Source organism: Drosophila grimshawi, unplaced genomic scaffold (assembly GCF_018153295.1).
Source record: "Drosophila grimshawi isolate 15287-2541.00 unplaced genomic scaffold, ASM1815329v1 contig_44, whole genome shotgun sequence".
Classification (NCBI taxonomy): Eukaryota; Metazoa; Arthropoda; class Insecta; order Diptera; family Drosophilidae; genus Drosophila; species Drosophila grimshawi.
Window position 1 is genome coordinate 9,752,639 of NW_025063240.1, and position 27,187 is coordinate 9,779,825.

Below are 27,187 nucleotides of genomic sequence, written 5' to 3' on the forward strand. Positions count from 1 at the left end.
ACTGATAGCAAACACCAATAAATAGAAAAACAATAACAACAACACAGATTATTACGGCTTGTCAAGGCCACAAACACAAACACAAAAGCAAAAACAAAAAGCCCAAAACAAAAACAATGATAACAATATCGCAAAAAACAACAACAGCAAAACGACATTTAAAATGATTAAAATTTTTTTTTACAGCTTGCGATGCGTTCGTCGCACAACCCAAACAAATATCCCGCAAATACCGAAAGCAAAACAAAAACAATTAACTGAGTCAACGATGCGTGCCAAGCAGCAGTAACAATAACAAAAAACTAAAGACCAACCAAATATAGTACAGCAAAATCCAAATCGAAATCAAAACACAAACCATAAGCACCTCTCAATATATCACATTGTACATTGCTAATGAAACAATCCGAAAGCTCGACACGTACCGCAAAGATACCTGCCTTCTATATACATTTATATATATATTCGTGCATAGATCTATCTACACTCATCAATATACATAGATCATAACGCATTGTGGCATTAAAATAACCAGTAAACCACTTAAAAAACAAAACAAAAACAAAGAGTTTTACCATGGATCAAACGCGCAGCCTTCTAAGCAAACAGTCCAAGGATGTCGAATTTCAGGATGTTTTCTACACAGTCGATCAGCGAGCTAATTTCTGTGAGTATGCCAAAATATGCTTTAAATTGCTTAAATATAATACATATATTTTGGTGATTTGTTTTCATAATTTGTTGAGTTCGACGGTATTCCAAATCACTCGGTTTACAACAAAAAAACTTGACCTAGGGCAACAGACATATGTATTCATATTAATTATCATAATAGTTCAATCTCAGCTGTTCTTTATTATACATAAGTATTTTACTCAGTTGCGAAATATGCTTTTCATTTGTTTTATTACAAATTATCGTAACTATATCTACAGTATTATGTTCAGTGATGAAATTTGTTTTTACCTCATTTAAGTTTTCTATTTGGCTGATAAAGGTCGCATTTTCACAACTAAATCCAAACTTGTTATTATAATAGCTATATCTAAACTTTTAATCTTTATTACTTGAATGAAATATTTTATTAAGTTGTTAGTCTTACAACTGGTTAGCTAAAAATTGCAACACGTGCATGTAACTAAATCATTAACATGATTTATAATGTTTTTTGTTGCTGTTTTGCTTTAGTAATATCATAATAATGTTTATGAATATGGAACTTGGTGTTAGCCATGAAATCTCTTAGTTAGGTGGTACTAAACGTTTATGCTTGCTATGGCCCAGTTTGAAGGCCGTGTTTCAGTGTTGACTAGGCAACAATCTAGTTTCTATTTGGTACAAGTACCTTTTTTTTTATTTAATGCCTATGTATATAATATCTTTTACTGTGTACCTATTTCATTTAAATATACATCATTCGACTTTCGCAAAATTGTATTTGAAATCGAGGTGCGAGTCGCGCAAAATGTAATTTAAATGTTTGCTTTGGTTTCGCTTTCTTAAGCCACAATTTCGTCACTTTTTGTCTTGTCTGCCCAAGCGCTAAGTGTTCCATAATTATGCGAGCTGGCAAACAAGTAAAATACGAAGAAAAAATCATGTAACTTTAGTACATCAATTACAAAATTCATTTGTCTTTAGCTAGTGCAATTTAAAAAATGGCATCGTTTAGTTGATCAAAGTTGTGCCACAGGCAGCAGGATGAAAGATCTTTGACCATTTAAATAAATATTATTATGACTTAAGCGTTGCCTAGCTTGACATTTATATATATATATAAATATATCTTGGTCAAAATCCACACGAATCGAAAAGGTTCATTATAAAATTGTATACGAATTTTCAGCATATTTAAAATATACTTCGGAAACTCAACACTCAACTTTAGCATTTTTACAAGTAATTTGTGCTGGTTGTGGTTGACCTTTTTCTGGTGCATGTCAAATGCAATGAACTTGCTCAATCGATTAGTAAGCTGTCAAGCTGATGCTGATGGTCAGCTAATTTTGGAAAATTTTGGTGTCTTCCTCGTTTAGGAGTTGGGCACCATTCTAGCCTAGTCTCGTCGTCATCGTCATCGTCATCGTTTTGGAAACGGGTTTCCGTCTTGACTTGATTAGACATTGATTCTCGCAAACTTTTGAGTAGCTTAAGTAAATCATTTTACAGCCCCCCAAGTTCAAAGTACGCCTCGTTATACGATTTGCTATTTGAATTTTGTGTGAATCGCTCTTCGGACAGCATTTAGAAATATGCATTAAGCAATGCACGCCTTCGGCATATATCATTTGATCGGCGCTCAATTAGTCAGCTGACGTTGACGGCTTCGCATTACGCAAATGTGTTATATGTCTAATAATCGAAAAATATGTGCAAATGTCAAATGAAGAGCACACAAGCGCAATGTCTACAGACCTGCCATTATTTATAAATTAACCTAATAATAGGAAGGGAATTGCACCTGGGCTCGGTACACATAAATATTTCTTCCTATAGACTGTAATTTTTTGCACACATTTAAATAAATTTAAAAAACGACTAAATAAAAAATTAAAACACCTAAAAAATAATACAAATAATTTACTTTAGTCTTAAATAGTTTAAGCATTGCATGCAGGGTAATCATTCTGTTCTGAGTTGCTTCAGACTCGGATTCAATCATTACTCAGTCGTTTGGACTTTGGCTAGATTTAGTTGTGTGCCGAGCATTTAATCGTGAATCACACTTCAAATGAGATTGCTGCCTTAGCTTGTTGGGCAATGGCAATAGTCAAGAGTCCAGTGTTAATCAGCATCGCGTATACGCCATGTGCAACGTACACTGCTCGCAGCCAAATGTGGGGGCATGCACATGTGGCATATCAGCAGGGGCAGCAACTATCCACAAACAAAGAAACATACACACATATTAGTATGTATATATGCATATTTATGTTCATAGATACATATACGAAAGTATCTACAAATTGTGCACAGTTACAAGCTACTTCCTCAAACTGGCGGCTGAAAATCATCGTAGCTAACTAACTACATGGTTGTGTACGATGTGAGCATCATTATTGCGTGGCAGCATCATCATTATCTCGATCATTATGAGCATGGACATAAACAACAACAATAGCAACAACCCGATTATGCTGCGCCAACAACAATAACAAATGCAATAACAACAACGCCAAAATTGACCAGCTTTGATTGAATAATTTTCCGCTCCCCTTAAAGCGTAGCATTCGCTGTGGAATTTCACATTTTGCTCAACACTTTTTCCAATTTTCCTCAAATTACTTGTCTGACTTAGGGTATGTACGCGAGGGGAAGGGGGAGGGAGAGGGGCACTGGTCTCCCCTTACAACATAACTTTGGGATTGGTAGCCGAAAGAAAATCAGATATAAAAATGAATTAACTTCAAAGAAATTGATTAAAAGCCATCTGAAAATTGTAATTATTTGATTATTATAAGTGGCTTGGATTAAAAAATTTACTTTTCAACACTTTCCGACCCTTCGACGCCCTTGTGTGTGTGTGGCTAAGCCTTAAATTGATTCGATGTGCTCTGTATGATATATATAAATAGACACTCATATCTTATACTGGCTACACACACACTTACACATTGTGATTACATCGGGTCCAATGCAAACAGCTTGTGCTAGGTTTATTTAAACAAAAAAAAAAAAAAAAAAATAGAAAAAATAAAGAAACTGAAAACACACTCAACAAGTCAACTTCAAGGTATTTAAGCTACAAAAGTAGCCGATAGCATTGATGCTCTGTGAGCTGTACGATAGATTTATATAATCTTAATGAAAAGTCTAGTCAATTATTAAGTCAATGCTTAAATCGATGATCGATTATTCATATATAATCGTTATACGCGAACTTTACGACCTTACCATTTTGTCGATCACATTTTACAACAATAATTAGTATGCTCTCCAAGTAGGGTATAATACTTACTAAGGCAGCAAAAAAAACTACAAAGTAGCAAAACGTGATTTGAGTTATGACCATAATTGAATTGAATACGTGATTAAGTCACATTACAATTGAGTAGTGCAAATAAAAAATGATTCTTATTTTCAACACGTCATAAAATTACAATAAGCTTTCAGTAAACATTGACTGAAGCGGGAATAAGTGGAAAGTTAATAATGTGTGAAAATGTCTATTAAATTGAATTTACAATTGCAAAGAAAACGTTCTAATCGCTGTAGTTTATTCAGCAATAAATAACAAACTAACTGAAATACATATTCTACTGTCAATTGTCACTTAAAACAAACTAACATCTAAAATATACTAATCATTTTGCATTTGAATAAATTTGGATGAGCTGAAGCTATATTTTGATATTTAACTTCAAGTTGTTTTTAATATCTTGCTTAGCAATTCATAGCGAAATCAAATGGACCATAAATATTTGTTTTGCCTATTGCGCAATTAAATTATTATTCAAGTCGCATTTTAAAAAATTTAAATTTAAAATAAACTAATAAATAGGCTGAACACTTCTAGCAAGAATAAATCTGCTTGTTAAATAGCATGAATTCAGGCCTGCGGCTGTGCTTATTATTAATTCATAGCGAAATCAAATGGATATTAAATACATCTATTTTTTGTTGGATAATGCGAAATTCAATTATTATTCAAACCGCATTTTAAATGTTATGTTTATGTTGACTATTAACACAGCTGTGCTAATTAGTGAACAAAAGCGAGAAAAGTTTAATTTTAAATTGAGAATATTGCAAATTGCAAATTGTAAATTGATTAGAATGATACTTATTGTATTTCTTTGACATTTCATTTCATAGATATGCTATATGCCGTATATATCTTTATATGCATCTGGTTCATCCGGTTGTGTTTGTTGTCGATTAAGATTTTCTGCACTCGCCGCACATTTACCTGTTGCGGTTTCATGATTAACTCGAGTACCCGAAATGCAATCGCAGCTCGTCTGAGTTACCATCTCGTCACGTTCTGAAACCAGAGAACTGCGCTTACCTATGTCCACCTCCACTGATTCTGAATTTAATCTAAAAACTTGGCACGTCGCTTTCTGAGAGTGTGACTCATTCTGTTTGTGGTCGAGTACTCGTTATCGCACTCGCACTCGCATTTGCTTTTTGACCGACTAAAAAGACTGGCGCCGTAAGCCAAAGATCACAAAATACCGCTCAGAAGCTCCGAATTTTCGTACTCGCCGGCAATTGTTGAACAAGCTCAAACAAATACTGAAAAATTGTTCAAATAACAACAGGCTGGCAGCTGGCAGCAGGCGACATTCAAGTTGGCCGGGCTAATTGTTATGTAAACTTGGCCACTGGTCTATAAACAGTCAATAAGTCTTCCGACTTCTGCTGATTTGTTTTACGGTTTGTACCTTGTCTCTGACCTTCTTTGATTTGTACGAGCTGCGCGTTTATTAGCTGTTGTGCAAGGAATATCAATTGGAACCAAAGTGGACCTCTGTGGGAGGTCCATGCAAATGGCTAGTGCGCAAAAAAAGTGTAATAACATGGCCAAAACAGAATGGCCAATAAACAAGACACACAACTCTTGGAAAGAGAACAGAAATTTATGCAGATCTATAAATTTGGAGTGTTAAAATAAAGAGGAGTAGCTTCAATATATCTATACATTGTCACACAATAAGTTGATGATTTTTACTTATAATTTACTTATGAACAAAATCGTATCAATTTATTAAATCTTAATACTTATGTTCAATTTGAGCTCTAGAATATATAGAGAATCAGTGTCAGTCTGGCCAAGTCAAAAGATTAAGTTTTGTCTAATCTCAGGTGACTCGTTGTCAGTTCCAATCGCGCTTGAATGGAATTTTTTTTTTTTTAATATTGGCATATATAATCATTCATCCCTTAAGTGGCTTATTACTAATTACTAATTACTACTAATTACATCGCGTTTATATAACTAAATAAACTCGTCTTTCAAAACCTTTGGATGCGATCTGCTTTTGCAAATCAACAATTGAATGATGTATATTATTATTTGGTTATTTAAATTCATTGGTATTTTTAATTGAATAATTGATTCCACTTAAAATAATATATGTTAATTACGGAGTACGTTGTCGGGTTTGATAAGGAGCTTTATCATTAAATGTAAACGAATGGATCGGCTTTAACCTGCTAGCTTATTGTGCAGCTCAATATTCATGGCTATCGATAAGACCAATTCAGCATTGACACAAATAAACACGTGTGTTGATTAAAGAACTTACCTACAACAATAAATAGGCAATTGTTGTGGTATTCTTTAGCTGCTTATCTCAAAACAGATTCCTCAAACAGCTTATCGCCAACTTATTTATGTATATATATCATAAGTAACGATGGCAATTAAGTAGAGCTAAGTGGCTGCACACTCCGCTTAAATGACTATTAAAAAACCACAAGAAAACGTGACACTGCTTAAAATCAGCATTTAAGCACCAGTTCTCAGATGGCAACAGAAGTTGTAGATAAAGTTGTTAGGTTGTTCAGCTTGTGACTGACATTTGAATTTGATGTCCGTATCGTCATAAACCTGAGCTGCCGACAAAAGAATAAACGTTTTCGCCCAGCCAGCCACAAAACGAGTTTTCTTCCATTAAAGTTTAACTATAAATTTAGTTTTGGGTACTTGCAGAGTATTCAAACTTTGTTGTGCTAAATTTCCAGCTTACAGATAACGAATTCTTAAGTTGAGCAGAGATAAATAAACAAGTCACATTTTAAACTCACTTTCTTTATATATTTACACATATATCTGAAGTTGTGGCGCCCCTTCTAATTATTTATTTATGTTTTTTTTTTGCAGTTCGCGTTACGGGCCAGCGACAGATCTTGCGAGGCGTTAGCGGCAGCTTCCGTAATGGACAGCTATCGGCTATAATGGGCCCCTCGGGGGCTGGAAAAAGCAGTTTGCTAAACGCGATTTCGGGTTTCAGGTAAGCCAACAAAAACTGATCGAAAACGAAACTCAAAAGTCGCATATAACAATTCGGGAACATAAAACGATGTTTAAATTTTAACCGGTTGTATTAAATAATAAATATATACTGAATTAATTAGATTGTAAACAAATCATTAAAATAAATATAATATTTAAGATAATAAAAATCCCAATACTAGTTCTTGTCACATAAATAGTCAATAATAAATAACTTTTCAAATACATTTTATTTCTGGCTGATTAGTCACATTAACAGCATTTAGTTAAGTCTAAGGCGAAGTCCAATATCAAAAACATAGAACGAGAACGAGAATGAAACTCAGACGTAAGCAATTAACTAATTTTGAAGGTCAACTTTAGTTTTTGGGTTTCTCGCAAAACTATTTCTAGTTTGATTTCCGGTTTCCAGTTCGGAGTTTCAAAGTTGATGTTTGGACTTTAACCTTGTATTTTGTTTGTTTGCAGAACAACTGGGGTTAAGGGTAACTTTAAAGTGCAGCGGGATAATGCCTGCTATATAACGCAGGATGATCGTCACCAGACGCTGCTCACCGTCGAGGAGCTAATGAATCTCTCGTATGACCTGAAACTGAAGCAGCGGCACAAAAAGGAGGAGCTACTCACGAAAATACTTAAGAATCTGAATCTCGATCATCGCCGCAATGTCACCGCCGAGCAACTCAGCGGCGGTGAACGGAAGCGACTCTCGATTGCCCTCGAACTCGTGGACAATCCGAATATCTTCTTCCTCGACGAACCCACAAGCGGTCTGGATGAGGTGACGGCAGCCCAGTGCATTCGCCTACTGAGGGAAATGGCCCACGAGGGTCGCACCATTGTCTGCACCATACATCAGCCCTCGGCGACGATCTACAACTACTTCGATAGCATCTATGTGCTCGCCAAGGGACTGTGCGTCTATCAGGGTAACCCACTGGCGACAATACCCTTCCTGCGCCTCGCCCAACTCGATTGCCCACGCCACTACAGTCCGTCGGATTACAGTGAGTATTCATTTTAACAAATTCAATAGGACATCATTTAAACAGCTAATCTCGGATTTGTTTCTATCACAGTCATTGAAGTAATTGATGCGGAGGACGGACATCTGGTGCCGCTGCTCAGTGAACTGACTGACAATGGCAAACTGACTTATCGGGCCAATCAGCCGGCATTGGAGGACACTCAGCTGGTGGCACAGCAGGCGATAACGACGCTATTTGTGGAGCAGCCAAAGCGTCAGTGTTTGTCCGCTTTCTTTGCCGGCACCGCTGCCTCAACGGATGGCACATTGATGGGCGCAGCGGGTGCGTTGCTCGAGCAGATGAAATTCTTCACACAGCATCTGCATCACCGGGAGCGACGTGAGATATCCGGGCTGCAACAGTTCCTGGTGCTGATGCGTGTGATGCTGTTGCGGACGATGCGAGCGCGTCTGGCGTTGGTCATCCAACTGTTCCATCATACGCTGTGCGGCCTGTTCTTTGGCATGATCTTCTTTCAGCTTGGCAATCAGGGCGGACGCATGTTTGATCATCTCAAGTTCTGCATCGGCGCCGTGCTCATGATCGTCTACACGCAGGTGATGGTGCCCATACTCAGCTGTAAGAGTTAGCTAGCATCCATCGTCTTGTTCAGGTCACTCATTAATCACGCTTTCAGATCCGGCTGATGTCAAGCTGGTCAAGAAGGAGACCTTCAATCGCTGGTACACACTCACGCCCTACTATTTGGCGCTGACCATATCGCGATTGCCACTCCAAGTGCTGCTCAATTTCACATTTATGGCCATGACCTATTGGATGTCTGGATTGCCCCAACAGCTGTGGCGCTTCTGCATTTTCGTTGCCGTTGGATTAATGATCTCCCTGGTGGCCGAGGGCATGGGTCTGGCCATTGGCGCCACCTTCAGCATAACCGTAAGTAATTTGCAGTTCTCTTCTAATTTGAAGTTAATATTGTTGCATTTAATTAACCGCAGAATGGCAGCGTTGTGGGTCCTATGTTAATAGCACCACTGATGGGTCTTGCCGTTTATGGATTCGATTTTGCGTCCCAGATCTCTGGTGGAATGAATCTGCTGATGAAATTCAGTTATGTTCGTGTGGGAGTTGTCGCCCTAATTCTGACCGTCTTTGGCTTCCAGCGCGAAGAGTTGGACTGCGATGAAATCTATTGTCACTTCGGTGATCCGCGGGTGCTGCTCCGCTTCTTGGATATTGAGAAGGTGTCGATACTGCATCAGTTCGGCCTGCTTGCCATGCTGATGATCTTCTTTCGCGTCATCATGTACATCAGTCTGCGCAAACGCTGCTACACCTGAGCCACCCCACAATGAGCAGAATCTGCTCTAGTTATAGCAAAAGTCTATGCTGTGATTTGATATAATTCACCATGTATATATATATATATATATATATGCAGGTGCCTAGCTAGTTATAGGTGTAAGTGCTACTTTATGTATTATGTGCACACTTGATTGCCGACAAGTAAACACTCAGATAAATTGGTGCTTGATACCCCCTAAATTTGTAAATACGTGCTAAGATGTAGCTGCCCACAGCTGTTGCTCCCTATTTGTAAGCATAATTTAGCTTAGATTTCTGGTTATAGCGACGAATCCATTATGTACATAAGACAAATTATATTTTTACATATTGAAAAAAAAGATTAAATACGATGTTTTTATATGGTATAAAGATGCCTTTCATTGGTTATTGGTCGTGATCTGGCAATATCTGTCAATTTTACTCAGCCATTCACTTGAAGCTTTTCAAAACAAATGTTGATAAGGAGATTGACAGTTTACAGGTCCATTTCGATGTCGGGTTCATCAATGTCCTCAATCATTGCCTCGGCTGGCTTCACTTTGGTCAGGGCGCGGATTTGTTCGCTGAGCGGCTTCAGCAAACCAACGACCTGGTCGAATTCCTCGCTCAGCTCCGTTGGCAGACCGACCAGCATGTTGGTGACCACATCCTCCATGACGGCATCGACTTCAATGTTGTTGCCATTGCCCAGTTCACCGCACACATGGAGCAGGGTTTGCAGGCGCAATATAAGCAGGCGTGTGCCCCCGTCTTCAACTTGGCCCTTGTTCTGAACGGCCTTCATGTCCATTTCGGCGAGAGTGCGGCACTTCTCGTACAGCTTGTTGCGCGGCAGGCACTTGTTGTGCAACACACTCGTCTCGTACTCATTCAGATAGTTTTGGGCCAGGCGCAGCGGCTTTAGAATCTCAGCGTTCACACGATGCAGTGCCATAATGTTGGAGGCATGGCGCAGCTGGAGCTTCTCGCGATTGGTCGACTGCTTGGACTCACGGCGAGCGATCGGCGGCACTCCACCGAGTAGCAACTCCTCGTTCATGCTGGTCACATCCTGGACGGTCTTGCGCTTTAAATCGATCAACTTTTGTAGCTGCAACACTGTAGTTATTAGCTGAGCCCTGGCCTGATCTTCGGGGCTCACGGCTTCGGCGAGCAGTTGCTTCTCCTTAAACTCCTGGACGATGGTCGACGAGGGCACACTGTTGCATTCCTGCAGCGCATGGAGCAGGCAATCGGGAATGCTGAGTAGCTTATGCTTGCTCCCGATGTTGAACTTAACCAGATAGCGACTCTGTCGGGGATCATAGCTAACAATGCGTCCCTTGCAGAGTCTGGAGCGTGGCACACTCAGCAGACTGATGACCTTGGTGTCCACGGCCAGCGGCAATGGTATTTGCTTGGGCAACAGTTCCAATAACAATTGCTTATCCTGGAGCACGTCCAGCCGGCGCTGCTGCAGCTGGCGCACAATATAACGATTCTCTTCCAGCATATTCCGCTCGAGCTCAATGAAAGCCGGCGAGAAGCGACGCGCTTTGCCCAAGGAGCGGCGAATTACCTGCCAGCAATGACGAGACATTTGACGCGTCTCCAGCTCCTGTAGATAGTTGACCAAATAGTCGTTCCAGTCAAAGGTGCTCGCCAGTATCGCCTTGTCAATGGTGGACTCGTTGAACTCGTACCAGATCCAGCATTGGCATTTCGATTGCTTCACAAATTTGTATAGCATCTGCTTGGGATCGTTGACAACGTTGTCCGGCTCTTTAGCCTCCACTGAGCCCTTCTCCTCGCGCAGCCGCATGGTGAACTTGGGCAGATGGACAAAGAGCTCGTTGTTGTCCTTGGTCGCATGTGTCTGTGAACGGAGCAGACGGCGTCGTGATTCCTTCTTATTGGGCATTTTATGGGCTCGTGTCAATCCCAGTGCGGATAGCAGTGGCGGCGTCTTTGTCAGCTGAGAATCTGTAAGATTGTCTGACATTTTTCAACTATTCAAATAGTAGACTAGTTGTTGTTTCCAAATATCACTTGTATTACTGGTTTTTATTTTGTTTGTCTCTCCAGTCTCTCAGCTCTTTTCTCTAAAACAATTGTCACACAATTTACATTTCAGTCTAGACGTCAAGTTAAAAATGATTTCAGTGTTGCATTTGACAAGGTTTTCGCCGTTCACTTTCTACTTTCCCCATATAATAATGATTTGACAATGTTTCCTGTATTTTTCGTTTCTCAAATAATCCCATAAACCTTGAATGCAGCTCGATGGAGAAGATTCTTGCGATTCTAAGGCTTATGTCGTTTTAAGGCGAGGATTTGGTCGATTTGTAGCTATTTTTGTACAAATTACATGCGCTTTGAAATCATTACTTTTTGGATCCTAAAAGCATGCTGTAAAATCGTTTATTTTGTGATAGTAGTTCGCGCCACAAATTTTGTTTTGTTGCGCAGCCCATAAATATGCAATTCTTTTTGTAACACGAATTCAATAGAGAAAAGTTGCGATTGCCTTTCTTCCAAACCCAGTAAAGAAAAGAAACTATTGGTTTTTGCATTCAAAATGTATTTTTTCAAGAAATTATGTTTACAAGCTCTTAACAATTATTATATATATATTCAACTACTTTTTCATGGTGCCGATTTTTTCCTTGCGCTTTTTCACATGTTTTTTCACTTTGACTTTTCTCTGCTCGGCCTTTGCATCCTTAACCGCTTTTTTGCGAGCCTTTTTACTCTCTGGCGATTCATCACGTGGCCGTGCCGAGTTTTTGAATTTTGACTCATCGTTGTTGTCATCGTTGGATTCGTCGCTCTCATCTCCACCTGACTGCTGCTCACTTTCTGCATCCAAAATGTCTGGCTGCTGCTGGACGTCCAGAGCTGGTGTCAAACCAGTAATTTTAGCGTAAATCAGATTTTGTTGCACACCCTGCTTGGCCTTGGTCACATCTCGCTCGAAGTGAGGCACCTGTTGAAAAAATGGATGAGTTGCAGGTCATGTTTAACAATTTCACTTACCTCATCCAACCGTTTGGGAATGTAGGTGTTTTGCCAGACGGCCTCGTCGATCTTCTCCTGCGCCGTAATTGCATCGAAATCCCGATCCTTGATACGCTCCGAAATACGCTCCAAACACTCTTCCATATTTTCAGCAGTTATGGTCTTATCGGTTATGAAGTCGAACAGCTCTTTGACGGTCATCGTGGCTACCGACTTTTTCCGAAAGAACTCGGATATGTTGGTGCAGTCCTTGCGCAGAAAGTCGAACGCATGCGGATGATCGTGTTCCACAGCCTGGCTAACATCGATGATAACTAATTGGCCATCTTGGTAAAGTATGTTGAACTCGGATAAATCAGCGTGGACGAGTCGACACTCGTTGTAGATGCGCCACATGATTACCACACAATCCCGATACAATTCACGCGCTTTCGACGTGCTCAGCTCCACATCCTTGAGCTTTGGTGCCGGCCAGCCGTCGTGACCACAGAATCGCATAACCAGCACATGGGAACGCAACAGAATGGGCTCCGGAACTGGAACGCCAGCGTTGTGCATGCGCAGGTAGTTGCGCATCTCCTTTTCGGCCCAGGTGCGCACCATTTTGCGGGGATTGTGCTTGCAGTATCCGTGACGGAAACGAAATTCACCCGATACATACTTGTCCCGATCCTTGAACACCAGTATCGATGTCTTGTAGATCTTTATGGCAAACTCGTCCCCACCATTCTTCGAAGCGGCATGGTAAACATTTGCCTCCTTACCGGTGGATATGCAGCCGTTAATCTCCTGAATGAGTCCGCGATTCAGCAGCTTGAAGAGTATCATGCGTGTCCGTGGATCCATCACCTGCTCAGCGGTGGCGCGATCATGCTTGTCCCGCACTCGCACCCGTTCCGTCTCCTGGCGCCGATCGAAGCTTACTAGCCGGTTAGCGGCCTGTGCGCTCATATTCGCATTCGGATCGTATTTCTCCACATTAATGCGTGCCGAGTAGCGACGCAGCACTTTCTCATTTGGCTGGTAGTTGCTCAACCGCTGCGTGGAGCCAGATGCGTTGACACTTCCACTCGTGCTGTTGCCACCAGCTGCTGCTGTCATCTGTGGTTGGGCATTGTGCTTGTTGAAGCCGCTGTACGCTTCCTCGTACGCATCGTAGTTATCGCCCAGATCGTAGTCGTCATCTTCATCATCATCTGCATAGTCTGAGGCAGATTCCTCGCCAGGATCGGTAGTTTGTTGGCAGAGATTATCACTTGCATCCTTGTCGCTTAGTTTGATGTTCTTAAACATGTCGTGCTTCACTGTCAGCGACTTAAAGTCATGCATCCACTCAGACTGCAAGCAATTGCATTTAAATAAGATTTATTTACTTATTTTGCGAAAACTCACCTTCTTTAAGTCCTCTTCATCCTCCTCGGGATCGCTATATTTGTGCTCATCGGTCATCTTGTGAAATACCAACGAGAAAATGCTCAGTTCGTGAAACTCTAATAGTAATAATAGCTTTTTGCGTTGCAGCCTTTTGTTTATATATGCGTGCAGCTTTCAAAAGTTCATGCTTTACTTGAAATTTATTGTGAAATGCATAAAGCATGCACGTGTAATTCGCCAACAGCTGACACTTTTGCCATTCAACGCTGTACGTTGACATTGTTTTGGTATTTTTTGCTATCGATAACTCAAGCAGACCCATGCAATATATATCGTTTCACCATGAGCTACAACAGATGTTCTCTGTTGGGGTTCAGAAACAAAATTATTGGCTTGTGGCGCCACTTAATAATATTTATTAATTCCATGTCAAAAATACTATAAGATTAAAATATTTAATTAAATAGATGATTATGTCAAAATGTTTGTATTGGCAGAACTGAAAGACAATGTACGCATTGCACCAGACCAGTTTAACTTGAAGCTGGTGGACGCAGTGCGTGACGAAATTGACCGGAAGCTGGCCAACAAGGTAACTTAAGAAAATTATAAATGAAAATATTGATTAAAGTGTTTTGATTGCTTTACAGGTGCTGCTGAATGTTGGTCTGTGCATAGCACTCAAAGAGATTGTCTCACTGAAGGACTCAATAATTCTGCCTGGCGATGGTGCCTCGCATACGGAGGTGCTGTTCCGCTATGTGGTCTTCCGGCCAATGGTGGGCACCGTTATGACTGGTAAAATACGCACTTGCAGCCGCGAGGGAGTGCATGTGACGTTGGGCTTTTTCGATGATATACTCATTCCACATGCGGCACTGCAGCATCCCTCACGATTCGATGAGGCGGAACAGGCGTGGGTTTGGGAGTATCCATTAGAGGATGGCAACAAACATGATCTTTTCATGGATGTTGGCGAGCCGATTAAGTTTCGCGTTTCCCGCGAAATATTCGAAGAAACCTCACCCATTGGGCCGCCCAAGGCGGAGGGCCAAGCGTCCCAGAATGCCAACACTTCAGCAGCGGCAGCAGCTGCAGCCACAGTTGCAGCATCGCAAGAAGTAAAGGCACCCTACAAAATTATCGTAAGCCACTCTGATCTTCATTTTAGAGGCTGTCTCTTGAACGTGTTGTTAATTTTCAGGGCGCTATTAACGAGTCCGGGCTGGGTGTGCTTTCCTGGTGGGATCAGCAGGCCAAGGATGACGAACAAGAGGGCGAGGAGGATAATACGGAATACGATAATGATGATGATGGCGAAGGTGCCTGCGAGGAATAACCACGACTCATTTTTTGCACTATTGTCGAAACATTTGTAAAGACCCAAGTCCAGAACGATTTATGCTCCATAGAGCGATGTATATGAAAAGGAGAATTTTACCAATTAAGGAATATTATTAAGAGTTGATCTATTAAACACTTATCGAACTAATGCACAAAAGATTTGACTTTTTCCCGAATGAAACACTACAATTTCAATTCTGCTTTAGTATATTTTTTTGTTGATTTCTTTTTTTAGAATTTGTTTTGTTTTTTTTTTTTTGTTTTAGATTTGCAAATGGCATTTGTTGAATGTTCATATTTGATTTGAAAAATTTCAAACAGTAATTCTCACATATTCCATTTAAACACTTTGGTAGCGCAGCTCTATAATATAAGGTAGTTTATCCATATATTTAATAATTTATTATATTTTATATTTAACTCTTTGTCGTTAGCGACTTAGTTCTAGGAAGGGCGGCACAGGGACTTCAGAATATATATGTATATATACCATTTACTCTCTTTTTATCTTTTAGTTTATCATTCAAATATATAGCTCCATGAAACATATGCATTTTCAATTTAGTTCGATTGGATTTATATTTTTTTTTGTATTTGCTTAGCGTGCACATTTGTCTAAATCGGCTAATTCTAAAACTTGTATCCATTACTTGATTAGTGTTTTTATTATTATTTTTTTTTTTTTTTTTGATTGTGGAGTAGGATTTAGGTGAGGAGGCAAATGGGATTATTGTTAGAATAGTTAGCCATAGTATGGTACAGGTGATGGAAAGATTTTCATGGTCGGGGAGGCTACAAAAGTGAGCTAAGCTATAAAGCTGGTTAGCAATTTCGCCTCTAAGTTGTTGTTGCTTTGAACAATAAATTGCATAGTTTTTGATTTTACTTGCCGGTTGCATTCGCTTATATATCTCTTTGTTTCACTTTTTTTTTGGTTGTTATAATATCTGTTTTGTCTTTTAGGCGCAATGCTTAAAGTTAATTTACATAAATATCTATATAAATTGTTTCTGCTGTCTCTGGTTTTTTCTTGCACAATCTTCAATGGTTAATTACAGTGAGATTAATTAAAATTTGCATTAAAAACTACAATAATAAATATAAATTATTATATATATATATATATGTATATATATACATATTAGACGTCATCTCGGTATTGTACTGATTTGTAAATAAATATCATTTTGGGGTATTTTCTTGGTATTACCTCTTAAACAGCTCTCTCAACTTAATAATTATACATATATAGTAGTTCCAGTTAAAATCACAGTAGAAATCATAGAAAATTGTAAAAACTAAGGATTTACAGTGGTTACGAGAATTTTTGTATAGCACATGAGGAACTTCCCGACTAAAAATAACAATCTAAAAAAAAACTACCATACAAATAGAAGTCGATTAGTTATAATCAAAACTGAATCTAAACAAAATCAGTTATATGCTGGCTCTTGTTCATATTCAAATAAAGTAATCGATCCATTATTCGATAATCAAGCAACGTGGCAGATGCTCCTTCAAATAATCAAAGAGTTCGTGCGAGGCGCCCGGACAATTGGTCAGCTCCAGCTCCTGTAGATGACGCAACTGGATGAGACTGGACAAGCCCGATGACGTCAGCAGCGGACAACCAGCGAGCGAAAGCACCTGAAGATTCCGCATGGAGCACAAGTGTTGCAGTCCAAAATCACGCACCTGGGAACACCAGCGCAAAAAGAGAGCGGTCAGCGATAGCATCGTAGATATATAACCAACTCCGATATCTGTTATATGCACGCATCTGCAATCAGAATCATGGCAAAGAATATATTAAAGTATGCTGCTTTGGAGTGGATTATTTTGTATGACTTGTAAAAGTATTTAGGAGATTTATTTGAAGAAGTCTAAGAAAATGATTTTTCTTTCTTAAATTAAAAATCTCAACGGATTCATTAAGTCTTTTTAAGGACGCGTGCTATGTCCAATAATTATTTGAATTAAGATTACATTCTTCTACAAAAAAGAGGTTAACGTGCACTTTTAGCTATATCTTCAACTTTCTGATCGGCTTCTGGCTTTTAAATTCCAACGAAGAATATCAGAGTTATTAAATTCCTGTTGCAGTATCAAAGTCAGGTTGGAAAGTACCTAAGAGTTTAGTGTGGGGAGAAGTCTAAGAAAATTACTTTTGTTTCTTAAATTAAAATACTCCAGAGAGTACTTAAGTAATGCACGCTACGATTAATATTCTTCTGAATTATATTCTTCCAAGATATGCAAATGTTGTTTTTAACTATATTTTAAATTGCCAGCTTTTCCAACAACTTCAACAAATAAACAGCAAATTAAATGGTTAGCTTCTTGTTACAAAACTTTTAAAGCTACCCCTAAGAATTTATACCTTAAAGTAAGTAACATAGTAAAAACATTACGAAATCCACTAAAAATTTATAATTCAGTTTATTATCTATATATATATGTTTATGCTTTAAGCAAGTTTCGCCAACTAAAAACCCTTTAAGTCTTGCTAAAGTGATGATGTCGACCATTGAAACTGCTGTTGCCACTTGCAGCAAAATGCAGCGCGTTGGGAGTTGGAGCGGAGCAAAGTTGGAAATTGAATTTAACTCATGAATAATTACAAACTGAGGGGGAGCAGCTATAAAATGAGATGTGATGGGCTTGCTCTCACCTATCCAAAGTCAATTCCTCCAGCTGGTTCAGATCACAGGCGATATACTCGAGCGAGGCGTCCGTAATGCGGGGACACCAGGACAGGTCCAGGGCGCGCAATTTCTGCAGATTCTCGGCAATCAGCTCGACGCCATCATCGGTAAGTTTGCTGCAGCCGGACAGGCTGAGCACCGTTAGATGGGGCAACGAGTGCACTGCAAGTAAAATGAAAAAAATAAAAATAAATAGAAGAAAAACGGTAAAAGAAAGTCAAGAAAAGTTTACATTAACTTTAAGTGGAAACTATGGTATAAAGTTGATGCAGCAGCAACAGCAGCTGAGGCAACTGCAGCAGCTCATGAGAGGCAGCTGGTTTCGACTTGACTGCTGTTGGCTGACAGCCGGATGAAAAGTGGGTTGCCGCCAGCTGCTGCTTGCTGCATGTCGCATGCATCTCATGCCCAAGAGGACTCTTGCATAGTTTATGAAGCGTGTGATTCAAAAGGGAAATTAACCATAGTATTTCAAGCTTAAGGATGTTGCATATTATTGCAATCCTTTCGGGCTTAATAATCGATTGGAATTAAAACTTTAGTCGGCTTTGCTTTAACAAAGTTATAGCAATTTTATGAGTTTAAATAAGAACATTTAACTTGCAGCAGCATATAGTTTATTGATTCCATACTATTGAGCGCAAATTCGAATCAAATATATTTCAAATTTATTTAATAAACGAACTCACATGCTGAATCTGAAGAGTCTTTGTGTTGTGTGCTCTCTAAGGCGAATGCTAATTGAATCTGGACGATAATTGAGTTTTGTGGCTATTTGTTGGCTAAAAGCCTTTGCATAGATTCAATTTGTTCACATGTCTGATGTTCACAGCTGCTCTTTAAGTATCTGCGAGTTCATAAAACTAAAGCTCACAGCTTAAAAGTAAGAATGACAGAGTAGCCTCGTCCAATTGTTGTTTCTTTCTTTTTCTCTTTTGACTGACAAAGACTAAAACTATGTTCTAGTTGCGTCAGCTGCAGTTTTATGTGCCACACATTTGTGCAACACAGTTGACAACATTCATTTTGTAGCTTGCTCGCTCGTTACTTATACAATGTTCTTTGTTTCAGCTCGGATTTGGATTTGCTGAGAGCACGGATTTCATTCCAACAATTGTGTAAAGTCAAGAAACTAGGCTGGCAAAAACCCATTTAGAAATTCATCATTCGAGATATAAATATGGACAGTTAGCCAGTTACACTATAGACTCTTTATTTATTTATTTATAAAATTATAACTTAGCATTAATTGTTTTAAACATTATTAAACTTTTCGAGCAATTTTGACATCGTCGACATTTTGAACTCCAAGTTAAAGTTGAAGCCTGCAACATTTGTAAGCCAAAGGCTTGTCTGTCTTGTCAGCTAATTAGAGGTTCTGGGGGCGGTGGGTGGAAGCAGTAGCAGACGGCTACAATTACGATTGGTAAGCGGCTTAAGCGAGCGAGCGAGCCGCACAAAGGTAACTCGCTGGCAATGGCTGGCAATGGTGAGTGAAGCGTTTGTTTGACTAAGTCTCCCGTTGCCGTTGATTTGGCCACGTGCCTTCAGTTTGCACGCTGGGCTGAATAAACAAAGATAAGCATAAAAAGCATAAAAGGCCACAACGCATAACGTACTTTAAAGTAAAAGGAGCGAAAGAGCAGCGGAAGCTACACTCTGAAAAACAAATCGCCTTAATCGCGTTCCCCAAAATATTATAAATAATGTAAAGATAAAATATAAGTTTGCATTCATTAATTCTTGGGCGTATTTTTGTAAAATTTATAAAAAAAAATATGCTTTGTATCCAGGGACTTGTTTTGTTCTTGTGACGTATAATATTATTAAACATTAGTATTTTAAGATTTCACAAATACAATCATTTGTAGGATTCATTGTAAGAATCAGAGTTGGCATTTTTAGTTTTTTTGGTATGCTTTTCTTAATTATAGATAATATTTCTAACAAATGGAAATATACACCTTATTTTTAATTTTCAGATAAAATCGTTTTCTTATATTTTGGAATTATTTCTAAAAGGAACAACTTTATTTCAGGGGTATTTGTTTCTGAGTGTAGCTTGCCTAGCATAGCGGCGAACGCTGAAGATGAAGTCAAAAAAATGCAAATATGCAGGGCCAAAGTAAGTAACTAAGCGGCTTTTCACTCGACTTCTAAATAACTACAACTATATATGGGATCGACTGTGCCCCACTTTGCCGGCCACCAGATACGGATTCGAGTATAGTCGTGCCTTGTTTGGCTTCTGACCAAAATAACCACAAGGTGCTCTCGTCGTGCACAGAAACGATTTGAATTACAATATGAATACTGTATTATGAAATGCGGCTATCTTTCATTTGGAAATAAAAGTTTGCATTCAAAAACGAGGCCCCATTGAAAAAATAGTTATTGTTGGTACTCCCATCTAAACTAAAAATGAAAGACAGGACACCTTTGATGCTTCTAGCAGTTTGTAAAAACCAATTACAAAAGGTTTAAGAAAAACAGAATTCAGAAGTAAAGAGTTATTTTTGAAAACCAAAACTGGAATATTTATCGAGAGTCATTTTCAGTGGAATTTAAAATGATAAGGCCACCCATTTGCAGGTTTATGGTTTGGGAAAAAATAGAAAACAGAATAACAGTTAGGATGACCTAGTATACGGAGTTTGAGGCAGCTAACTGTAATTGTATCCAATGGTATCAATTGGTGGCAACATCAATTGTGGGTTAAGTCGTCTAAAAAATAGGGGGACACTTCAAAGCCAAAAACCGCAATGAAAATCGACTAGAACGACTAGTCAATAACAAAGGCTGGCAATCACAACGTGAAAATGAATGCTGAGCGTTTCATGCCACAAACGAAAGAGATGGCAAACAGTGACAAAAAGAGATGGTGATAGATGAACTGCAATTGCATATGCATTAAATTGAGTCGAGATGTATGACTAGGCTCAAATGCAGCAGACCACAGCGATGAGAGAGAGGGAGAGTGCAGGAGAGTGTGTGAGAGAGAGAGAGCGAGAGAGAGACTTGAGGAGAGTTTAAAGTGGCATCGATTGAATTACATTCGTAGTCAAAGTAAAGCCATTTGCATTTGCATTCGCACTCGCATTAGAAGCCTCAAAGCGCACAGCAATTGAAAGGGGGGAGATTATTGAGATCGGTTTAGATTTCTCAGAGTATTTATCGCGCCTGTAATCGCAGCTGAAATTCATTTCATTATCAGCTGCACATCGAGCAGCAGCGATCGGTGCAAATATATAAGCAAGTGTGTGTGTGTGTGCGTGTGTGTAGAGTGTGTGTATATTGAAAAAGTGAAATAGTGCAACGTATACGAGTCCTGTGCGTGTTGCAGTTTCGGTTTGTGACCGACACTAACGGGTAGTTAAAGGGCATCCTCGCATTCTGCTGGCTTACTCGTTTTTGCGATCACAAATTCTGAAATTGCAACGAAAATCAACAAAACCATAAAAAAGAAAAACCATAAAATCTAAAACACAAATTTGATGCGAATGAAAAATGGGAGAAGGTTAGGGATGGGGGGAAGGGGGTGAGGTCAATGCGAGTTCGTTACGAACTAGATTCCGTATGCAGTGATGTGGCAAATGTGTAAACTGTGAGATATTTTTATGATTGTTCGAATCGTGTTTCATTTTACAGAGACAGACAGATAGAGAGAGAGAGAGAGAGCGAAATTGTCAATAGAAATACAGTAAGTATATAGACGGACAGATAGTATGTCAATATTGTTGTATAATAATTATTATAATAATATATGACTATTAATTCCAAGGAACGCATTATTAAAAGTGTCTACAATCAGTGACTGAGACACATTTAAATGTCACAACCATAAAGACATTGATTTAAATAAATCTAAGATTATACTCTACAATGCCATACCCTTCAGAATATCTGCTAATCGATTATATTGTATTTATAGAGCAAATATGATTTCAATATAAATTTACAGCACACAAATAGATGCCGATTAAAGCAATACTGAAAACTCTTTAAAGCTTTCAATTTTACGATATAAGTTTTATGTCTGCCAAAAAGTTATTAACAGAAAAATAGAAAAGTAAATGCCATAGTAAAGTTTTATTTGGCAACACGAAATCTACTTTGATGTGGCATAAAATGTAATGACAGAGATTTTCAAGTTTTGGGAATAATTTAAATTGTATGGCGTAAATCGAATTTGTTTTTCTCGGAAATGGGCGACTCGTGTCTGTCAATATAGCTACTTGATATGTAAATGGAAATTTGCGCATGGTAAAACATTACGAATAGCTCGCAATAGTGAATTTACACACACACACACACACACACACACAGACACAATCAGACACACACACACACACACACAGACATACACTCTCACCCAAAATGCTGTAGGTTAAGCTAAGAATTTGTAACTTGTGTTGCTGCAACATACATATACCATAAAGATTACTGTTCTCATATGTCTGTGTGTGTGTGTGTATGGGTTTCCTTTCCAATTTGCTTTTGTGTCCATATGGCCCATATGTGAGTTGCTATATGCCATTTACATTTATTTAAAGCTGCGCCTCTTATCTACTTTTAGGCGTTGAAGATGTCAAACTGTCGAACGAATACGAAGCACTCTTTCCATATGTAAGTGTCTGCTTACGAGTGTGTATGTGTGCGTGTCGATTGGTGTGTGTGTGTGTGATTGGTGCGTGTGTGTGTGTAAAATGGAAGAGACTTTAGAATGAGTTCAGCTGGTGTGTGGGTTTAATCAATGCTTAGTGCACATTTAATGCCATATTTCCTTTGATCCTTGATTCTTGATTAATGGAGGCAAATATGCCAGATACCCTAACATTCCAAGCCACATACCAATCTAAAGGATATCTAAAAGAAGTATGCAGTGTAAAACAGAAAACAAGAAAGAAACTATACCTTAAACTGGGTCATCATCACTTTGATCTTATTTTAGTAATAAAATTGTGTGCATAGTTATTACAATTTTACATTGCCATTTACAGGGTATCTACAGCATAAATAGTAGTCGAGCTACATGACATTTGGTGTCTGGTGTCCTGTTGTCTGTTCGCTGTCGTTTTCACTCCATATTGCAAATATGACAAATCTAAGCCGCACTCATAAATATCATGTTGAATGCTTGGCACGCGTTCTGACAACTGTTTTGATACCCAGCAGCTATTTCAGGCAGCAAACAGGACATGATAACGTAACAGTCAGAAGGATGCAACGTTTCAAAGGGGTATGCTGATATGTAGATTATTTGATAAATATATATATACACATATACAGATGAGCTATTAACCTAACTGAATGCGATCTAAATATGAAATTAATGTAAGTTGTATCTATGTTGCAGGATATTTTCTAGTCTATCAACTGGCGCACACTCTCACTTGTATCTTTATTGATTTTTGCTATTTTTTCTACTTTGAAAGGAGAAAGCTGCTTAGCCTAACCGTCAAATATAATTTGTGACACATACATACAAATATATATATATATATCTACAAAATATATTTAGGTATAAAATATGTATTTGATGTGTGCGGGAAAAGTTGAAGTTTTCATATGGAAAATGTTGAGTCATTTTACTTAAGCAGTCTTCATCGAAGCCCACAATAACCACAGAATTGTTTGGTTAACAAATTCCCAAAAGTAAAAACACAGCCAATTAATGTAAAAACAATTTGTAACTATTTAACAATTACTGTGTTCAACTTTAAAGCCATGTAAAATAAGTAATTTAATTGAATTTAATTTCTGATTAATTAACTTAAATATGTGAAAGCCACAAAAATGGAACATCAAAGAAAATGCCGAGCTTTATATACAAAGTAGAGAAGATAAAGGCTTAAACAATGGCAAATAGAACATATGAAAAGTGAATTTTGCAGTTGACAAAGCTAAAAGTTTGAGGTAAACATTGAGACTCGATTGAAAAGCTTTAAAGCTGCTGAGCAAAGCGAACCCGGACTGGGCGGGAGAGGAGTGGGAAAGAAGTGCGAGTGAGATAAGGCCATAACGAGCACACAAAGTCAAATAATGTTGGTTTTGGTAATGAGTGTGGCTCATTACGCTGACGTCTTTGTCAGCGTGCCGCTGGAGTGCGATAGGGATTACGTAACACTCCTGAAAAGTACGACTCGGTTACGGCTGGTCACGACTGGGGACCCGTAATAGCGATGCCCGTAGGCAAAAGTGTTGTCAGAATGAAATTAGCAAACGGCAACGGCAACAGCAAAAGCAACAGCGATTAGTTGTTTTGGCCTCTTTAGATGAATATCGCATCTTGCTACTCTCGGTACTCTTTAATTAACTGCAAATTGTGCACAAGAGAATCGACAAATTGGCAAGCAAACGTGGCTAACAAATGCCCCGGCGATATTCGGGAAAGAGGACACGGGCGGATGCGGTCTTTTCGTCATGGCAAATTGTTCAGCAATTGACAAACAAACGAAAATTGCAAATCGTTTAAATTACACATTTTGGCACCCTGACAAGTTCCTAATTCAGTTTGGCATTTCAATCAAAATTAATTTCATACATTTGACAGCCACATTTGTCATTGTTATTACAACTAAATGTGTGCTTATTTATTTAGTTGTTATGCCCAAGTAAACCAAATAAAAAAATATGTACTTATGCTTGAAGTGATTCACGTGTATTTATTTATATTATTATTAGTATATTATTATAGTATTCGACTGTTACGAGCTTAGCAGGATATCTGTACGTATACGTTATATATGTAACTCAATATATAACATTTGTTTAGTTGTATTCATCGGCAGATGAACTTCGCTGCTATGTCAGCTTTATAATGTATATATCCATTGCGATTGGCTCCAACTTATGGTGTGTCTGCAGCAAAAGGATGAATATATTTCAACTAGAGCTAGAGAGATATAGTTGTATATCGACTTGGCTATATATAACTGATGGAAACGAGAAAGTCTACTTTAATGTATTGCAAACTTTACGTCAAGATTCTAAGAGTTATGATCATAATGTTTAAGAACAGGATCTATAGATTATAACTAAATATATAGATGATATTTGTAATTTACGAGATCTGTAGCTGAGTATATACAAATTTTAAGTTTAGTATTGGGAGGCTTAAGTTATCTGAAAATACTTATGCATTTGTATTCCATATTATTAAGGAATATACTTAACAGTTTGTCTTAACTAAAACTATTAGAAAAATCTTAGATTGCTTTCCGTAAGACCAGGAACAGAAACTTTTGTAGGTCGCTGCAACGCTATTCAGATTGAAGATTCCTCTACTCTAATATCCTTCTATTGTTCATGCCATACGTACACATTCATTATCTGATATACTTGCACATAGAACTGCGCTGAGTACACATTTTAAAAGAATTCCTGTTTGTTTTTCTGTTTTTTTTTTTTAGAATTGCGGATGAGTAGCAAAAAATAAAGCTGGATAAACACGTTGCAGCTTTATAAAAAGGATATTCACAGCGTTGGTGTGGAACGAGCTGGAGTAGACAATAAATACGCATCTGCCAATCAAAAGCAGAAAAACTGCAAGCGACACAACCAACACACACAACACCCACACACACCCAACACCCACACACACCCAACACCTACACATGACCTGAAAAGTGATGCGCGTGGGAAACACAAGAAAAAGTGGCACTTTAGGCCTGGCTTATGAGATGTGGGGTTGAAAGCATGTGCCCAGCTCGGGGGAGCCATTCTGGGACAGTGGAGTTAAGCGTTTTCATGCATTTTTAATCAGAGGTGGAGCGCATGGCGCTTGATCCACATCAAAGGTGCCATGGCAACCGCCAACTAAACGCAGCAGCAGCAACCAATTAAAAGTTTAATGAGTAAAAGTTTAACGAATAATGCTGCAAGCAAATATTATTTAAATTAATACTCTAAGCGGATTATTAAGCTGGGTTTGACTTTAAACCATTTCCGATTCTTATATGTAAAGTATAACAATTCCTTTGCAGATTCCAGCTATTTTTTCAAACTATTTTTATGGTATACACTTACCTAATTGTACCTCAATTTTTAAGAATTTAATAATACTAAAGTTTGAAAAAAGAAGGAGGCATCTCCAAATCCCATAAGGTATATATATTCATGATCAGCATCACTATCTGCTAATGGTGGTCAATCTCTCATCAATCAACTGGCTCATTGCTGGTTCATCCATCATGCAGAGCTGACTAGTTTTGGCATTTTTAATTGGAATTAATGATGTTGGTTTGCTCAGCGCTTAAGGATTGTGTGTTCAACGCACAATTAAAGTGATGCGAAAGTGTGGTGAAAGTTGGCTTCGACTGCAAGTCCGTTGGACGTCACTTTCGCTGATTGCTGGCTGCCACAAGTGGCACGCAGCTGCGTCACGGCCGTAGGACGTGGACGTGACAGTCGTTTGACACGGCGTGGGCAGTGCCTAGCTAGTGCCTAGCTCACCCTAGTCCCATCGTCCTGTTCTCCACTGACGTAATTGCCAGCTCTGTTTACAGCTCACATTTTCCATTTTTTTGCTTCTCTCTTTTTTTTATAAGGCCAATCGTAATGGCAATCATTGTCAGCAGCATCCTTCGTAGGCGGAACGCACCAATTTGTGTTGCATACTTTTGTGGGACAGTGTGCGCCTACGTCACTGTGTGTGCTGTAAGTAATTGCCTGTTTAAATGTGCCCGTCATTAAAATAAAATTCATTTTGATTGCACTTATAAATCGCAGCCTACAGTTCAAGTTCCACTGCTGAACTCAGTTCAACTTGTAATTATTGATTTTTTTTACGGTTTTTGGTTGCAAGCTACAAAAAGGCTGAGCAAAACTCAGCCATTCCACCCAGCATCAGCTGTTGTTTTATCTTTTTTGTTGTCGGAGTCGGGAAAATGCCATTACATAAGCCGGCAATAAGAATTCTACGTTTACGAGTTTTACTTGTATTATGTACGGCTCAACTTTGAACTAAGCTCCACTCAAGGCATGCTGTGTGTGTGTGTGTGTGTGTGTGTGTGTGTGTGTGTGTGTGTGTTGCCAACATTTGACTTTTTGCTAAGTTCGTGTCGCTTGTCATCTGGTTGGAAAGGCAAAAGTTTTATTCATTTAAACTTAGCCAGCATATGTTTATTCACTTTTTGCATTTACTGCTGACTATTTGGAATTAACATTTGCAAATTTGTACACTTTAAACAAATTTCAATTAACTTTTTTATAACATTTTATAAACCATAAACAAGAAGTAAGCTCATTACAATTAGGAAAATAAATAACGAAATTTTTGTTAAATAATTGTTTATTGTTTGTGGACCTTACTTAAAAATACGTTTTCTGTTTTTTTTTTTTTTAACATTTAATAAGTCTTGAATTAGTGGAATGAATTAACCCCGACATTTTATCATCACGAGTAGTAAATTAAATAAATAAAAATTTATTAAAACCTATTTAGCTGCAATTTCACATTGTACATTGTAATT

The 27,187-nt window shown here is 38.5% G+C and overlaps 5 protein-coding genes and 1 long non-coding RNA gene across 12 annotated transcripts in view; 3 read left to right on the forward strand and 3 right to left on the reverse strand.

Annotated features, from left to right (window-relative positions):
* Positions 1 to 256: 256 nt before the first annotated feature.
* On the forward strand, positions 257 to 9,654 carry LOC6557973 (ATP-binding cassette sub-family G member 1). The gene is made up of 6 exons (XM_001984696.3): positions 257 to 667; positions 6,830 to 6,959; positions 7,430 to 7,968; positions 8,041 to 8,568; positions 8,627 to 8,883; positions 8,946 to 9,654. The coding sequence occupies exons 1-6, from the start codon at positions 577 to 579 to the stop codon at positions 9,285 to 9,287; spliced, it is 1,887 nt and encodes a 628-aa protein (XP_001984732.1). The 5' UTR covers positions 257 to 576; the 3' UTR covers positions 9,288 to 9,654.
* Positions 9,594 to 11,338, reverse strand: LOC6557745 (protein lin-9 homolog). The gene is made up of 2 exons (XM_043215292.1): positions 11,323 to 11,338; positions 9,594 to 11,256 (listed from the first exon to the last, which is right to left on the reverse strand). Exon 2 carries the CDS (start codon positions 11,192 to 11,194, stop codon positions 9,770 to 9,772), a length of 1,425 nt encoding a protein of 474 aa, XP_043071227.1. The 5' UTR covers positions 11,195 to 11,256; positions 11,323 to 11,338; the 3' UTR covers positions 9,594 to 9,769.
* A 495-nt stretch (positions 11,339 to 11,833) lies between these two features.
* Positions 11,834 to 14,023, reverse strand: LOC6558361 (serine/threonine-protein kinase RIO1). The gene is made up of 3 exons (XM_001984694.2): positions 13,684 to 14,023; positions 12,310 to 13,629; positions 11,834 to 12,259 (listed from the first exon to the last, which is right to left on the reverse strand). The coding sequence occupies exons 1-3, from the start codon at positions 13,738 to 13,740 to the stop codon at positions 11,912 to 11,914; spliced, it is 1,725 nt and encodes a 574-aa protein (XP_001984730.1). The 5' UTR covers positions 13,741 to 14,023; the 3' UTR covers positions 11,834 to 11,911.
* On the forward strand, positions 14,015 to 15,166 carry LOC6558625 (DNA-directed RNA polymerase III subunit RPC8). The gene is made up of 3 exons (XM_001984693.2): positions 14,015 to 14,257; positions 14,316 to 14,810; positions 14,870 to 15,166. Exons 1-3 carry the CDS (start codon positions 14,147 to 14,149, stop codon positions 15,002 to 15,004), a joined length of 741 nt encoding a protein of 246 aa, XP_001984729.1. The 5' UTR covers positions 14,015 to 14,146; the 3' UTR covers positions 15,005 to 15,166.
* A 944-nt stretch (positions 15,167 to 16,110) lies between these two features.
* The window catches only part of LOC6556562 (F-box/LRR-repeat protein 16), a 28,109-nt gene continuing 17,032 nt past the window's right edge, over positions 16,111 to 27,187 (reverse strand). For 3 of the 4 annotated variants that reach the window (XM_032742912.2, XM_032742918.1, XM_032742920.1), the window contains exons 5-6: positions 17,681 to 17,876; positions 16,111 to 16,789 (exon numbers count right to left, since the gene is read on the reverse strand). In XM_032742912.2, coding sequence (XP_032598803.1) covers positions 16,492 to 16,789; positions 17,681 to 17,876 — 494 coding nt within the window. In that variant the 3' untranslated portion in view covers positions 16,111 to 16,491. Of the gene's footprint in view, positions 16,790 to 17,680; positions 17,877 to 27,187 lie in introns of those variants that run through there. The other variant, XM_032742945.2, reaches the window with a different exon arrangement.
* Positions 21,375 to 26,955, forward strand: LOC116806479. 4 transcript variants are annotated; one of them, XR_006246694.1, is made up of 4 exons: positions 21,375 to 21,414; positions 22,291 to 22,340; positions 22,715 to 22,953; positions 23,071 to 23,187. It is a non-coding gene; the product is annotated as an uncharacterized LOC116806479 (long non-coding RNA). The 4 variants fall into 4 exon arrangements; XR_004365649.1 differs by lacking the exons at positions 22,715 to 22,953; positions 23,071 to 23,187 and adding an exon at positions 25,127 to 26,955; XR_006246693.1 differs by having other exon boundaries at positions 22,291 to 22,953.